The sequence below is a fragment of the Eriocheir sinensis genome, chromosome 13, assembly GCF_024679095.1.
Source record: "Eriocheir sinensis breed Jianghai 21 chromosome 13, ASM2467909v1, whole genome shotgun sequence".
In the NCBI taxonomy this organism is placed as follows: Eukaryota; Metazoa; Arthropoda; class Malacostraca; order Decapoda; family Varunidae; genus Eriocheir; species Eriocheir sinensis.
In genome coordinates, this window is record NC_066521.1 from 3588492 (window position 1) to 3605342 (window position 16851).

The 16851-nt window shown below is 43.3% G+C and overlaps 1 protein-coding gene across 3 annotated transcripts in view; it reads right to left on the reverse strand.

Moving 5' to 3' along the window:
- The window catches only part of LOC126997883 (nuclear pore complex protein Nup214-like), a 109533-nt gene that overhangs the window by 90047 nt on the left and 2635 nt on the right, over nt 1-16851 (reverse strand). For all 3 annotated transcript variants that reach the window (XM_050859101.1, XM_050859102.1, XM_050859100.1), the window contains exons 3-5: nt 7790-7925; nt 4848-5026; nt 2973-3154 (exon numbers count right to left, since the gene is read on the reverse strand). In XM_050859101.1, coding sequence (XP_050715058.1) covers nt 2973-3154; nt 4848-5026; nt 7790-7925 — 497 coding nt within the window. The remainder of the gene's footprint in view (nt 1-2972; nt 3155-4847; nt 5027-7789; nt 7926-16851) is intronic.

The window sequence follows — 16851 nt, forward strand, 5'->3', positions numbered from 1 at the left end:
TGTTTTTGATAGTGTCTGTAACAGGAGAAAGCTGAAAGTAAATGTCAACAAAAGTAAAGTGATGGTCTGTGAGCAAAGTAGAAGTGAGGTTGTAGATTTTATATGCCCATATAGAGGGAATTAAATGTGAAAAAGAATGCAAAATAATTTTGAATGGTGAAGAAATGGAGGAGGTCAATGAGTTTAAGTACCTTGGATCAGTTGTGTGTAAGCATGGTGGTATGGAGGGAGAGATAAGAGAAGGGCATTGCAAGGAAGAAGGGTGGTAGGGTCTTTGGGATGAATCATGAATGGCAGAAGTGTGAGCATGGAGGTAAAGAGGGATTTGAGAAATACAATAATAGTACCAACCCTCACATATGCAAGTGAAACGTGGGCCTGGAATGAAAGTCAGAGGTCTAGAGTGCAGGCAGTGGAGATAAGTTATTGGAGGAGTGCTTGTGGTGTGAGTAGAATGGATGGAATGAGTAATGAAAGTGTGTACGAGCGTTTTGGAATGTGTCACATGGGTGAAGGGAAGCAGTGTGGAGTGGTGGAAGAAGTGAAGTGACAGACTTTAAAGTGGTTTGGCCACATGGAGTGAATGGAGGAGGGTAAGATGACCAGAAGGGTGTATGTGAGTGAGTTAAAGGGAGGGAATGCTGGAGGACGACCTCCAGTGAAATGGAGGGATAGGGTGTAAGAGTACGTTAGGGAGAGGGGGGAAAGATCTTTGAGAAACTTTGAGCAGGCAAGGAGGGAGTGTCTGGATAGAGAAAGTTGGAAGCTCTTCTGCCGTGGCCATCCCCTGGTGGGAGCTCCTAGGAGCAGGCGTCGATGCTATGATGATGATTAAATGGAAAGTTGAAAAATAGAGATGAGATTCAGAAAGTTAAAGTTAATGGTGAAATCTTTGATAGTACAAGTGAAATAGTAGAAGTGATGAATAATTGTTTCCAAACAGTGTTCACAAGGGAGAGTGAGTTTGAAGGTGTAGATGCAGTGCCGGGGAATAGAGTGGGTCTGGAGAGAATACAAACATCAGCAGGTGAAGTTAGAAAATTATTGGAAGAATTGGATGCAAGGAAATCAGCAGGACTGAATGGTATATCAAATTGGGTGCTAAAAGTGTGGCCAGCAAATAGCTGAAAAGTTGAGCAACTTGATTAATGTCTCACTAGCACAAGGGAAGGTACCGAGAGACTGGAAGAGGGCTAACATCGTCCCAATACATAGAGGAGGAATTAAGGAAGACCCGTTGAACTATAGGCCAGTGTCATTAACAAGTGTAGTAGCAAAGATGTGTGAGAAAATTATAAAAAAACAGATGGGTGGAGTATTTAGAAGAAAACAGTATATTAACAAATAGCCAATTCGGATTCAGAGGAGGACGGTCTTGTGTAACTAATCTGATCAGTTTCTATTCAAGAGTAATTGATATAATACAGGAAAGAGACGGTTGGGCAGATTGTGTGTATCTAGACTTAAAGAGGGCGTTTGATGAAGTACCACACAAGCGATTAATAGAAACTTAATCATGTTGGAGGTCTGGGTGGTTCAATATTGGATTGGATTGTGGACTTTTTGACGAAGAGAGAAATGAGAACAGTAATTAGGAATAATAAATCAAGCTGGATGGAAGTGACGAGTGGAGCCCCCAAGGATCGGTGCTGGCTCCGATTATGTTTGTAATATATATTAATGACATGACAGAAGGGGTGACAAGTTATATGAATATGTTTGCTGGTGATACTAAAATAACAAAGAGGGTTTCTAATGAAGAAGACTGTGTAGCCCTGAGCCAATAATAATAGAATAACCAATAACCAATAATAATAGAATAAGCAAATGGTCACGCAAATGGGGAATGACATTCAATACAGAGAAGTGTAGCGTGATGGAGTTTGGTAAGAGCAGTAGACGAATATCAGAGAACTACTCTCAGGGTAATGAAGGAATCATGAAAAAAATTGAAGAAAAAGATCTGGGAGTGATCATGACAGACAAGTTATCCTTTGGAAAACATATAGACTGGATAACTGGGGAAACATACAATCTTCTTAGAAACATAAAAGCAGCATTTACATATTTAGATGAAGAAATGGTGAAGAAACTAATAACATCGATGATACGTCCAAGACTGGAATATGCAGCATTAGTGTGGTCACCTAGATTGAAGAAAGAAATTAGAAAGTTGGAAAGAATACAAAGAGCAGCGACTAAATTACCGGAAACTCTGAGAGAACATACTTATGAAGAAAGACTGGAGAAATTGGGACTAACAACACTGGAGAGCAGAAGAGAGAGAGGGGACCTAATAGCATTGTACAGGATACAAGAGGGATTGGAGAAATTGGACAGGGAAGACCTAGTGGTACATGACAGAAGTGTGACAAAAGGCAATGGTAAGAAATTGAAGAAGAGTGACTGTAGGAGAGACATCAAGAAATACAGTTTTCCATACAGAAGCATAACAACATGGAATGGACTTGACGAGGAGACTGTGTGTGCAAAAACGATTCATGAATTTAAAGCCAAACTGGATAATAAGCGTTATGGAGACGGGACAGCACGAGCCTAGTATGGCTTTTCCTGTATTTCAAAACTAGGTAAATACAACTAGGTAAACACACACACACACACACTTTGACTGGGGTCTCAAAAATTGCAAAGAAGGGAAACTAAATCATGTAAAGCTTGAGAAAAGAGAACTGATACAGCTGATGAAAACCTTAGATGGATGAGTATATGGGATGTAAAGGTATGCTGACCTCTTAGGGGTTAACACCAGAAATGTTAAAATGTTTTTTCCTACATCGGATACTTCAAACTGTTAAACTTTTTCTCATACAGAATTTTGCACGAAAACAATGACAATGGTTCAAATATACCCGGTCGGTTGGATGGTCCGATTTACACCGGCCAATGCTAGGCAAAACTTGTCAAAACTTAATTATTAACCAATGTCATGCAAACATGTTTACTGCACTTACCTCGCCTCAATGTTCTCTGATTTTGACTCCACCTTGTTTTCCTTTAGGGTGAGGAGTATGAGGGAGGAGGGTGAAAGGGCTACTGCCACACTGCCAGGGTCTGTGGGGTTCCAAGCAAGGGTGTGCACCTGACTGCCTGCCCCAGCGAGTCCCATGCTCAGTAAGGGTGTCTGCTGTCCACACTAGAACCAGTGATACAGGATATATAACATTCATTATCAGAACATTTTAAATACATACTGTTATTCCTCTACCAATGAACATCATTGATTTCTGACATTTGTAACTTTAAATATTTGTCTTGTCAATACTGAATACTATACACAGCCATGTAAATAAAGATTTGTACAGTACAATAATATTTCCCAGTCCATATGAGCAGCCATAATACTCAAGTAAGATTTAGACTATAATCAAATAGACATGTTGCAGAGAAAGTACTTCTGACCATGCTGTGTAATCAAATATTAGATCATTTAGAAATGCAGAGGGTAAACAAACATTTACTCTCGACCCTTGATTTCCTGGGTATCAGATTTCCCAGACAAACTGTGGAGTCCAGCAACTGTCTGACAAATGCCACTCAAGTCTGAGAACTGAAATAGAAGTTCGGGCCAAAAATCTGTGCCCCAGCTATGTCTGGCGGTTGTCAGACATACGCCTGGTCAAGTCCGCATATCAAAACAGAAGTACAGCCATACATCAAATTTCACCCCGTACTCAATGCCCACAACACCGGCTAGGAGGCCGTTAAATGGCTGAGGTGTGACTTTACATTTGCATGTGCATACTGTATCTACAGGAATCAAGTACATGTATAATTCATAGTAGTATAGTATTTTTGTCCGAGAGATGTGGGGGGGGGGGAAAAAAAAAAAAAAAAAAACACATTGCTGCAACCAACACTGCAGTTGTTTGTTTACTTCTATCAGGTGAGCATCTTATCAAACTGCTCTTAAGTTTCCAAACAGTGTTTACAAAGGAATCAGATTTTAAAAACCCACAACAAAAGGAGAAACAGGGCAGAGATGGGAGAAATTACAGTGAATACAGAGGAGATGCAAGAGACGATGATGAGCTTAGAAGGAAGGAGGGCACCAGGACCAGATGGGTTATCAGGCCACATGTCAAAGGAGTGTAGACAATAGGTGACAGTGATGGGGAGTGACGCTGCCATGTGTCGCTTGGTGTTGTGGACCATTCCATGTTATTATCACTATTTGACGTTCATAAGCACATATTACATACTAAAATGTTTCGTTATCACTATCACATTTGTGAGCATCGGTAAGTTTATCTGAGCAACACAATAAGTCCGTTCACATTTATATGTGGCAATGTTTATGCGCTCAGCTGATGAGGGAGGAGTGGGGATAAGCACGAAGGAGGGAGTTGGAATACATATATCCCCCGATGTGTTGAAGATGCGACGAGGTGACAAACAATGGCCAGACATGTTTACAGGTTCACAGAAACGTGCTAACTGAGGACAATGACCTGCAAGGCGTGGGGTGCGCGCGCCCAGGTAAGGGGTGGGTCAAGTGAGGTGCCCACTTGGAATATTGTTCCCACATATACTGCCTACATGTTCACTCCAAAAAACAGCCTCCCAGGCCGCTCCATTTGAGCAGCATAACATGCGTCACTAGTCCCTCGGTTACTTTTTTTTTAATGATATATCACGTGTCCCTGGGGTCCAACAAGTAAACTGAAGAAGTTAAGAAAAAACTAGGCATATATATACATGGAAATGGGACCACTCAAGTGTAGTTCAGGCCCTGCATACTGCAGCTAGGTAAACAAACAAACACACACACACACACACACACACACACACAAACACACACAACAAGAAATTGATGAGTGTTTACTTACCCCTGGAACCAAGCCACGTATCTCATAAAAGAGAGCATGAGGAGCGTGTTCATGGAGGACGGTCACCAGGAGGGTTAGACCATCACAGCTGGCAGCCACGTGGGTCACCTGCGCCCCAACACTGAGTGTGGTCAAGAGACTGCCTGCAGGATCATCCCACACAGTCTTGGAGTCAAAAACTGTGAAGAAATTATAAATTATGAAAACATCAATAATGACTACATGTGATTAGGTATACAGGATAACCCCTTTGCTGAATTCCAGAGAAAGTGTTTGAATAACAAAATTGGTACAAGAACTTATTTTTTCAAAAGGATTCCAAAGATAGTGGGGGTTGGGTTCCTGACTAACCTGACCCAAATAACTCAATGGAAAAGTAAAACCAATTCTCTTGAAAGATTTTGGGGGACTTCTGGCAGCTTCACTGTCACCTCACTACTAAATGCTGTGCAACTAGTCCAGTCCCCCGAAACAGTTCAAGCAGGCAGACAGGGGTAGTCATACCAATGTGACCCTCTCTTGAAGTGAGTAAAACCCACATTGGTAGACAAAAGATGTATATTTACACAAGGATACACAAGGGTATGAGACAACTCCAGGAGGCAGGACATTGCACCTCCTGAGAGCAGCTCATTCACCAAAGTCCCTTTATCTCACACCCTCTGAAGGAAGAGTGATGCTTTTTCCTGTCTGATTTTCATGGACTTTCTTTGAACTTGGTGCAGTGTGCCTCCTGGGCTAACACACACCTCATCCCTCAGTCTTCCCTTGGCAGCAGACACGTTATGTACCCTTGGTCTCATTCCTGCCACATACTATGCATGATGCATTCACCTGCACTCACTCATGATAGTGATGTTATTAGGCACCTTTCAAGTGTTTAAAGTGAAGATTGTCTGCCACCATGTCTGCTCAATAAGTGCTGTTTGTTGTGTCTATATCCTAAAAAAATATAAAAAAATTAAAAATTAAAAAAAAATCCCTATGCTTGGATTACACCTTATTCCAACATACATGGTAAGATTTTTATTCATTAACTGGGGAGAAGGCCACACTCATGAGCTGACAATTCTGTAGTCAGCAAATCCTCAACCCCAACTATGCCAACTTAGAGGTTTCACTGTACTTCATTTTTGCCTGCTGTCCGTCAACTGCTTTGGGAGGTCCATGGGTATGGCATCACCAGTAAAAATTAGCAATGTTCCAAGTGTTGGAAAAGATTAGCAATTAAATGAAGGAATCCTTCATAAGCAGCCTCCTGTGGCACAGGCAAGTGTTTATAGTAGCGCCATCTTGCTTGGCTCAAACTGCCCCCTGGAGCTCATCTTTGATCCTCTCTTTTTAGAGACAGAATCTAAAGTTTGGGTTCATAGGTGGTCTTTTCAGGACAGCATGTGGGTAGTCTTAGGCCACTCGGCAGTGACGGAAAAATCCCAACTTGTGGCAGCGGGCGGGACATGAACCCGATTCTTCCTGGATGTGGTGCCGGCATGCTAACCACTCAACCACCGCCTCCCCAGTGGTGCCTACACTGCCACTTTCTACACCCACTCATTCAGGCTCACACACTATCACCAAACACAAGCAAAAGATTAACATCAACAAATATTCCCATTAAATCTTACTTTGGTGGTGATGGTGGCAGTGCTGACGACAAGATGGGTGAGTCCCATGGGAAGCCTCACCCCCTTACTTTCTTCTTCTCTCAGCTGACTGCTGCATGCTTTTTTCACTATTATTTTCTACACTCTAAATGAGCTTCAGTTTTACTGACACTTTCTTAACCCTTAGATTACGGCGATCGTATATATAAGTGCGCCACCACACACCCCACCCGTACGGGGATCATACATATAATCATCACACTCTACACTCCCTACGTTTCAAATATACCACCAGTTCTTGACTCAGAAGAATGGTGGAGACATCTGGCATGCGTACACACTCATTCGTCTCCAGCGCACGCCCTTCTGAAGGCCACAAATCATTTTCCACTTTTGTTCGGAATACATCTGTCATGTCTTGTGACGCATCAAGCAGTTCCTCTGCTCCGGGAGGAAGTAGAGTGCGGGCGAATCAAAGTGACAGTGACTCTGATGACTGCTATGGTAGTGACACTGACAGAGGAGGAAGGGGCAAGTAGGTAGGTAGGTCGGCAGGTATCGAGAGAGAGAGAGAGAGAGAGAGAGTGTGTGTGTGTGTGTGGTGCTTCCACGCGATGCGTCACGGCCACGAGAAAATGCGCAATATTTTCGGCTGTCATAACTTTTTTATCATTTTTTTAATTTTTTTATTAGGAGAGAAGTTTTATTACAGCACCATATACGTATACTATATGAATATACAATTATTGCAAAGAAGAAAGACACCATTTCCACTTCTTTTAAATGCCTAAATTTTCCCCGTGCACGGCATCCAGAGAAATATACTGCCATCTGTACTCTAAGGATTAATAATATTTTTTTTACTCTTAGCCATGCAATGATTGGAGGAGGGCAGGGGAAAGGGACTGTCAGGTGATGATTCACTTGTAGCCCGCACTGCTTAGAATTCTACTGATGTTGGGGGCACAGCAAAATCAGATGAGAGATTCCCTTTAACCTCTTCAGTACCATGACGCAGTATATGAGTCATTTCATCTCTCGAACCATATCCTAGAGACGCTGTATGTGCGTCATGGTCATTGGACTATTCTACGTAGTCTGTAAAACCAGGATATGGCATGGAGGTTATGTTTTGTCTGCTTGTATTGAAGGGGTTAATGGATGAAGAAAGTGGTCAGGAACTTAACCCCTTCATTCTATATAACCCTATGGGGCAAACAGGTTCGTTATTCGACACCTTTCTTTGGAATGCAACCCTGTCAAAGAGAAGAGGTTTCTGGTGTTTCCTGCACCTTTGTTATGAGCTTGCAGAGCATAAAATTCATAAGCTAAGTGTACCTTTGATTTGTGTTCCACATGCCACAAAAATGCGGCCAAACTTTGAAGCAGTGGCCACCAGGCTGCAATTTCCATGAGGGAAGGAACACTCTTCAGGGTTGAAAACTGGAATGTGGTTGGCGATGAACCGAACATCCTGAAAAAGAATCATTATCACAGTCAAGTAAGAAATATGCATATGTTATGTTACCTATTATGTTGCAGTTGTTTCATAACTTCCACAAAGTTGGCCAAAAGTTAAGGAACTGTCTGCTAAGGATTTTTGAAGTGTACATGAAAATTATCAAACTTTGGACTAACATTGCCCATAGGCTGTCTGGGAATGGGCTATTGACAAAATTTTATAACGTAAAGATGAAAATTAAATGAAAAAGTAGTTGGTTGCCTCCCTACATCCACAGTTAGCCTTATTGAGATTAGGTACAGCAGCATTTATAAGAATGAAAAGGTTTCTGAAATTATCATTTTTTCTTCTACAAAGGCTTTGCATGTTTCCTCATATATTCTTGTGAAGGTGGATTGTATTCTTTGATGCTGTCCTTGGCCAAGATAGTGTTTCTAATTGGTATCCACTTAATTTTCTTGAGATGAAAGTTTAACTTGCCCATTCATAATTATTACTTGTGGCCAAGTTGGTTTGCCTTGTTTGGCCATGCATTTATTATGAGTATGGCTTAACAAATTTTGTGGTCTGATAAAAGTCTTTGGAAGTTCACATTTGTTTACTATGCTATGATTGTTGCTTATGATAAAGTCTGAGGTATTGTTTCCCCTTGACAGTTCACTAACAAACAGACAAATTATGTTAGAAACTTCTCCCTTATGAGGCCTATCATTTACCTTCCTTGATAGTTGTTTCTCAGCCGTTCCATCTCCCCTTTACAGTGTTATGTTAAAAACTTGTCCCTTATGAGGCCTATCATTTACCTTCCATAATACAGTACCCTCTCGAGTTTCCTGCTATCCGAGTTTTGCGATCCACGAGTTTTGCGGTTTGTCCTAAATTCTTACCATTCCGACTTTCGCGCTGCTTTGACACGTACGGGTCACATCTACTTACCATCGGTGTCACGCACGCTAACCTTTAAAGGTAGTATCACACTGGATGTTTTCCTCTAAACATTGTGGCTATGGCGAGAGAGAGAGAGAGAGAGAGAGAGAGAGAGAGAGAGAGAGAGAGAGAGAGAGAGAGAGAGAGAGAGAGAGAGAATGGGTCGTTTTGAAGCTGCAGTTGAAGGCGACTACCTTACGATTGGCTGCCAGTTCTAAAAGCACGCTTGTGATTCGCTAAGTCCGGTGATGTCATCGCCGATGCTCACCCTATCAGTGGCTTCACTGCCTTAAGGTGATGTCACAATGGCCGTTTTCGTCCAACCGGGAGCGAGTTCACGTTTATCCGTAAGCTTTTTCTTCCCACCGCATTGGCGCCACCTTGGGCAACCTGCAACTCCAACTTTTCCTGGTGTGCGTCACACACGGCCAAGGTCGGTTGCCCGTATCCACATCCACAACGTAAAAAAAGCACTTGCCCTGTATCAACATGATGTCGTCTGCTAAAGTAAGGGATGTCGCGGCTTGTGCTGCCATTACCCAAGTTATGGACTTGTTGCTGCAGTTAAATGGAAGGAAGAAACAGTTGTGGGTGTGACATGCCTGTGGTTCTTCCATGCCAGTTCTCATTGCCACCTCTGTGCGTGCGTGCGCGGCCAACCCACCCACATAAACACATGGATCAAACAACAACAAACACACACACACATACACACACACACCAGACTCATTAGGAACCATTGCAGATGTTTATGAGAAACAGAAACAACTTCACCATTTCTTGAGTGTTAGAATGTATTTGGTGAGTGGCTCTTGGCAAGAAGAGAGCAGTCGTCTTTAACACTGCTCTCTTCTTGCCATTGGGTATGTTTGGTTTGTATGAACCACTCACCAAATAAGTTCTGACACACTCTAGGAAATGGGGAAGCCATTTTTGTCTGTGAGAAACATCTGCCATGGTTAATGATGACTCTGGTGTGTGCGTGCGTGTATGTGTGTGTGTCTTTGTTGTTACGGTAATCCCTCGCCATATCGCAGTTCACTTATCGCGGTCTCGCTGTATCGCGGATTTTTAAAATGTAAATATTTAGTTTCGTATCGCGGATTTTTCGCTATATAGCAGGATTTTGTGATATAGAGCACTGTGTTCTGTATCCTGGGCGCTGATTGGCTCAGTGACCGTAGCATTTGTCGGTTCGTGAGTGATTAGCTCGGAGACAAAGGGAGTGTTACAGCTTGCTACCGTTAAATGCTCGAGAAGTTGGCAGTGAGGACCCAGACAGGATGAGGCAATGACTACACTTGAACAAGACTCAAGTCCTAAACTTGCTCAACATGATTACTCCAAGCTTATCTAGTTTCGTGGAACTCTTTGCGATGCTGGAATAAACACGTGGAGAGCTACTGAACCGAACAGCTGATATGCTCTTCTTCTTCTTGTGACCACAACTTACCGACCACACGAGTAACCGACTTGTTGGTGACTGAGTTTCTGACTAGAATTTCGATGAGTTTCCCGTGAAATGTAGCCGACTTTGTATCTCTCGAGAAACTAGTGGTTGGGTGCCCTTGTTCACACGTGCTAAGGCAAGATTCACAGAGATATGCGTGCTTATATAAATAATATGTATAAAAAATATACAAAATATATGAATAATAAAATAAATATAAGGTCACTACTTCGTGGATTTTCGCCTATCGCGGGGGCTTCTGGAACCAAACCCCCGCGATAAACGAGGGATTACTGTACTCGATCCACGTGTTTATGTGGTTGGAGTCTAGATGGGTGGGTTGGCCGCTCACGCACAATGGTGACAATGAGAACTGACATGGAGGAACCACAGACACACCACACCCACAACAGCTTCTTCCTGCCATTTAACTGCAGCAACAAGTCCATAACTTGGGTAATGGCAGCACAAGCCGCAGCAGCCATTTCTTTAGCAGACAACGCCATGTTAATACAGGGCAAGTGCTTTGTTTACGTTGTGGATGTGGATACGGGCAACCGACCTTGGCCGTGTGTGACACACACCTGGAAAAGTTGGATTTGCCGGTTGCCCAAGCTGCCGCCAATGCAGTGGAAAGAAAAAGGCCCAGTGTGACACCACGTTACGGACAACCAACAACTCGCTCCCTGATGGGCGCACGGGCGTTGCCAGTAGCCACAACGGTTAGAAAAAAACGGGCAGTGTGACACTACCACAAGGCAGCGAGGCCGCTGACCAGGTGAGCACCGACGATGACGTCATCGGACTCCCAGCGAATCACAAGCGTGTTTTCAGAGCTCAGCCAATCGTAAGGCTTCATCTGTGGCTTTAAAACGACCCGTTCTCTTTTCCTGTTTTCTTCCTTTTTCCAAGGTACGTATTTTGAGATAACGAAGGAGTGAAGGAGGAAAATAAGTGAGCTCCGGGAGACAACATGAGCCAATTATATTGGCGCCACTATAAACCGTTGCCTGTGCTATGACGGGCTCAGGGCCAACCATCAGGCCCAGATGGATAGTCTATCGGTGCCATAGCCCACATGTAAAAAAAAAAAAAAAAAAAAAAAAAAAAAAAAAAAAAAACACGGGTCGGAACATATAAGCGCTTTTTCAGCGTTTTCAATACCTCAAGTTTCGCGATCCTCAAGTTTAGCGCTACACCTTCGGAACGAAGCGATCGCGAACCTCGAGAGGGTACTGAAGTTGTTTCTCAGCCGTTCCATTCCCCCTTTACAGTGGTATGTTAGAAACTTGTCCCCCATGAAGCCTATCATTTACCTTCCTTAACCCTCTCACGCACGATGACGCATTTCGCGTCATCAAAGGGTAAAATGGGGAGGCGGTGGCTGAGTGGTTAGCGTGACAGCCCCGCGTTCAGGAGCTCCAGGAGGGACGCGGGTTCAAATCCTGGCCGCTGCACAGCTGAGGTTTTACAGTCACCGCCGAGTGGCCTAAGACTACCCACATGCTGGCCTGAAGACCACCCATCAACCTGGGCTCTAGATGATCTCTCCAAGATGGCGCCACTATAAAACATACGCCTGCGCCAGAACGGGCTGGGCCAACCATCAGGCCCCACCAGGAAGAAGCCTTGGGCCAACCATCAGGATTCACCGGGAAGAAGCCTACCTGTGCAATAGGCTGTGACATAAAAAATAAATAAATAAATAAATAAAAAATAAAAAATAATAATAAAACAGGGGACCTGGCGCACGATGATGCGAAATGCGTCATAAAACTTTAAAAAATTGATTAAAAATCAAGTTTTCGGTGAAAGTGCATCAAATCTGGGAGCGTCATTTGTTGGGGTAAGTTTCTTAATGGTAACATATGGCAACCTTTCTAAGGAGCGTAGATGAGGAGCTTTGAGCGATTTTTATTTGTTAGCCTACTCTGACGGGAGGGAAAAAATACAGTTTTCTCGGTGTAACTCGGGAACTAATAGGCGTATGAGGATTTTGAGGATACCATAAGAATTCTCACTAAATCCCGCTTCGAAACATATATTCGGCTAAAAAAGTTGGCCCACAAAATTTCGAGCTAGTAAGTGGGGAAGAGTTGGTACTTCGGATTTATTGTCTACAATACTCTATACGGACACTTGAAACAAGGTTGTATTGTTTATGTATATATATATATATATATATATATATATATATATATATATATATATATATATATATATATATATATATATATATATATATATATATATATATATATATATATATATATATATATATATATATTATATATATATATACAGTCACCTCACGCCACCCATCGCCAACCGACAGATCTGTCAACTTCGCTGACCCCCCCCCTATGCGATACGCATATACCCCCCTTGAAGGATGAGAGGACGAGATGCAGGAACGCAGAGAGGAGGGAGGGAGGAGGAGAGGAGGAGGGGAGAGGGAGGGGGAGAGGAGAGGAGGGAGGGAGAGAGGGGAGGGAGAGAGGGCAATCATTATCCTAAAAAAAATTCACACTTCAGTGTTGCCAGATTGGGATACTTATAATTGGGCTGTTGTCTAACAAGGTCTTGTCTCATTTCAGTCATTAAAAAACGAAAAAACATGTTTTATATGACGGTCAGAGGTGACTTCCAATGCATATTTTCCCATAGGGTTATAGTGCTTATGTTTCGCATGGATCGCTCCAAAGTCCGAAAATAAAATACCCAATCCAAGGGATGACTGTATATATGTATATCTATTGCTATTGCACTGGACATATCAAAAGCTTTTGATAGGGTCTGGCACAAATCTTTGCTTTCCAAACTACCCTCCTATGGTTTCTATCCCTCTCTCTGTACCTTTATCTCCAGTTTCCTTTCTGACCGTTCTATTTCTGCTGTGGTAGACGGTCACTGTTCTTCCAGTGGTGTCCAGCAGGGCTCTGTCCTATCTCCCACTCTCTTTTTGTTGTTCATTGATGATCTTTCCAAAACGAACTGTCCTATCCATTCTTACGGCGATGACTCCACTCTGCATTACTCAACTTCTTTTAATAGAAGACCCACTCCACAGGAGCTTAACGATTCAAGGCTGGAGGCAACAGAACGCTTAGCCTCAGACCTTACTATTATTTCCGACTGGGGCAAGAGGAACCTGGTGTCCTGCAACGCCTCAAAAACACAGTTTCTCCACCTATCCGCTCGACACAATCTTCCAAACAACTATCCCCTATTCTTTGACAACACCCAGCTATCACCTTCTTCAACACTAAACATTCACGGTCTATCCTTAACTCAAAATCTCAACTGGAAACTTCATATTTCATCTCTTACTAAATCAGCTTCCTCTAGGCTGGGCATTCTGTACCGTCTCCGCCAGTTCTTCTCCCCCGCACAGTTTCTATCCATTTACAAGAGCCTTGTCTGCCCTCGTATGGAGTGTGGGGGGGGGTCCACTCACACAGCTCTTGACAGAGTGGAGTCCTCATACTGATAGTCTTCTACCTCTCAAATTCTGCCGCCATGTTGCCTCTCTTTCTATCTTCTATTGATATTTTCATGCTAACTGCTCTTCTGAACTTGCTAACTGCATGCCTCCTCCCCTCCCGCGGCCCCGCTGCACACGACTTTCTACTCATGCTCATCCCTATACTGTCCAAACCCCTTATGCAAGAGTCAACCAGCATCTTCACTCTTTCATCCCTCACGCTGGTAAACTCTGGAACAATCTTCCTTCATCTGTATTTTCTCCTGCCTATGATTTGAACTCTTTCAAGAGGAGGGTATCAGGACACCTCTCCTCCCGAAATTGACCTCTCTTTTTGGACACTCCTTTGACCTCTATTCAGGAGCAGTGAGTAGCGGGCTTTTTTTTTTTTTTTCTTTACGCCCTTGAACTGTCTCCTTTGCTGTAAAAAAAAAAAATATATATATATATATATATATATATATATATATATATATATATATATATATATATATATATATATATATATATATATATATTTTCCTCTATTTTTATTTGTGCATGTTCTAGTACAAGTTTTTATGAAGCCATTGATACCAAATTTATTGTGGTACGATATATCTGTGAGGGTAAAATAAGTCTGGGAATGTAGAGTATCGCGGCGGCAAAAAAAGGCCGGTCGGGCCTGAGATATGTATGATGAGTGGAACAGAAACTTAATGGAAACTTACAGTGCACGAGAGGGTTAATAGTTGTTTCTCAGCTGTTCCATTCACCCTTTCCAGTGTTTCACAGTTTATAAGAGGAAAATTTAGGTCCCCAATTAATAAATTTTTAGTCATGGGCAGGCAGGTAGGTGCTCTAATGCACTGCTGATGCTATTTGTGAAATCACCAAATTGATCTTTAGTGGCATTTGGGGGCCTAAATTTATACAGCAGATTTACAAGGTTCAACTCTTCAGCAGTGTAGCCTTCACATGTTCCCTTTGAGAGCCTCTAGTTTTGCATTTGCTGCAAGATTTTTTCACCTTGTATATGACTCCTCCTCAAAAAAATTTTACCCCTTCTGTCAGAGCAGAATATTTTGTAAGTTTCAGTTTTCAATTCTGCATCCAGTATAACATTATGTATACAGATAGAACACTATTCTTTATCCCACACACATTCACATTATTATATAGTCATACCTCGGTTTATGAGTTTAATTCGTTCAGAAATTTTGCTCGCAAACCAAAAAACTTGTAAACCAAAACAAATTTCCCCATTCAAATTAATGTGGATCCCAGTAATGCGTCTCACAGTTGCTAGGAGCAACTATGGTTGCTCCTAGCAACCACATTAAGAAGCAATTTCCCTTCTTACACCCAAAACTCAGAATCTCCGTAGATTCCCAGGCTTGTTTGGGGAGGTATGGGGAGAAAATGGCTTTTATTTTGGGGTGGGGAGGACACATACAATGGAAATGTGGTCCCCCCCCAAAATCCCTTAAGTATGGAAGCAGGGACAAGGTGTATTCATCCGCGATGAGTAGCTCGCTGACAGAATTGCACGTGGGTGGGAGTGAGGGGTGTCAAGTCATCGGTTTGGGATGAATTGGGCACACTCGCAGCTGCCATGACGGGCCACGGGATCGTCAACACACTCAATATAACACTCTCTAGGCTGCCGAGTGTTAAGTGTAGGACTGACAAGTTGGGCAGACAGAGCTGCCCTCCTTAGCACAGGGGGGGTTGAGAGGGCCGAAGCCCCCTGTTAAAAGGGGGGTCGAGGGGGGCGAAGCCCCCCATGAGCTGTTAGGTTATAAAGTTTGGTTGGAGTAGTGTAAATACTATATGTATTCGACATGCGGTGTGGTCCATCAAAAATTCGAGGCACAGGACGGATTGGGGGGGGTCACTACGCTGACCATCAAATGACACACCCGACACTCGTCAACAGACCAGCTGCAGCGGCCGCTAGGTTATATTGGAATAGATTACAAGAGTATACGTTGGGGACTTTCCTTACTCCCATACTCCCCCCTTCCCCCCATACAAGCCTGGGGACCTGGTGGGAATGCGGGGTTTCAGGTGGGGGACAAGAAATCCGTCGCATTCGCGTATTTTTTTTAGTGGGGGGGGGGGGGATAAAAACTCCCTAGATCTAGGGAAATTCCCTAAATTTAGGGATTTTTCCTCCCACCACCACTAAACTAAGCGTTTGCGACGAATATAGTGTTTCCCATATGAAAACCACCCACTCAGTGGATCCCCAAACTTGTTTTGGGAGAGAAGCGTAGTGAACCCACCAAACGATGCTCATCTCACCATCTGGCGTGGCACCGGCGGCCATATGTGCTCACATAAACCGCCTCCACCACACTCATGCCCTCTCACTAGTAGGTTGTCACCTCATGGCAAGGTTTCTGTCCTCCAAGTAGAGTCCGTGGCACCAAACACAGTGTATCTTCATTGTTTATCACTGACACAAGTAAAACCACTGGCTAGCTGGGATCCATCCAACAACTTTAACAATACTGCGGCTTGTGCAGGAAGCGCAGGCTCTCGAACCTCTTGCCCGAGCTGTTCGAACACGTGAATCCTTACTGACCGGATTTTGAATCTGCTTCACGGGCTCGTATTCCCAGTATACAAGGTGATTGTGGACATTACTCCACGCCTCCAGAATACGATAATACGCCTCCATATATCATAGTAAAAAAAAAAAAAAGTACTAACAAGTAAAGAAGCCGAATTAATCCCCTTCCCCCAACGATCTTGGGGGATCTGCGTGAACTCGGGTATTTGGGTGGGGGAGCATATTTAAACTACTCCAACCGAACTTTACGACCTGCTAATGAGGGGGCTTCACCCCCCTCGACCCCCCTGCAAACCAAGGGGGGGCTGCGCCCCCCTCTGGACCCCCCCCCTTTTAAAGGTGCATGTTCTAAAAAAAAATAACCACGCGTGGTGGACCTGGTCTCACACGTGTGGGCTAATGGCTAACTAAGCGTACCATCGCTAACCAAGTGTACCATCGATAATAGTATTAGGTAAAGGTGCGTGTTCTAAAAAAATAATAACCACACGTGGTGGACCTGGCATCAAATGCGTGGGCT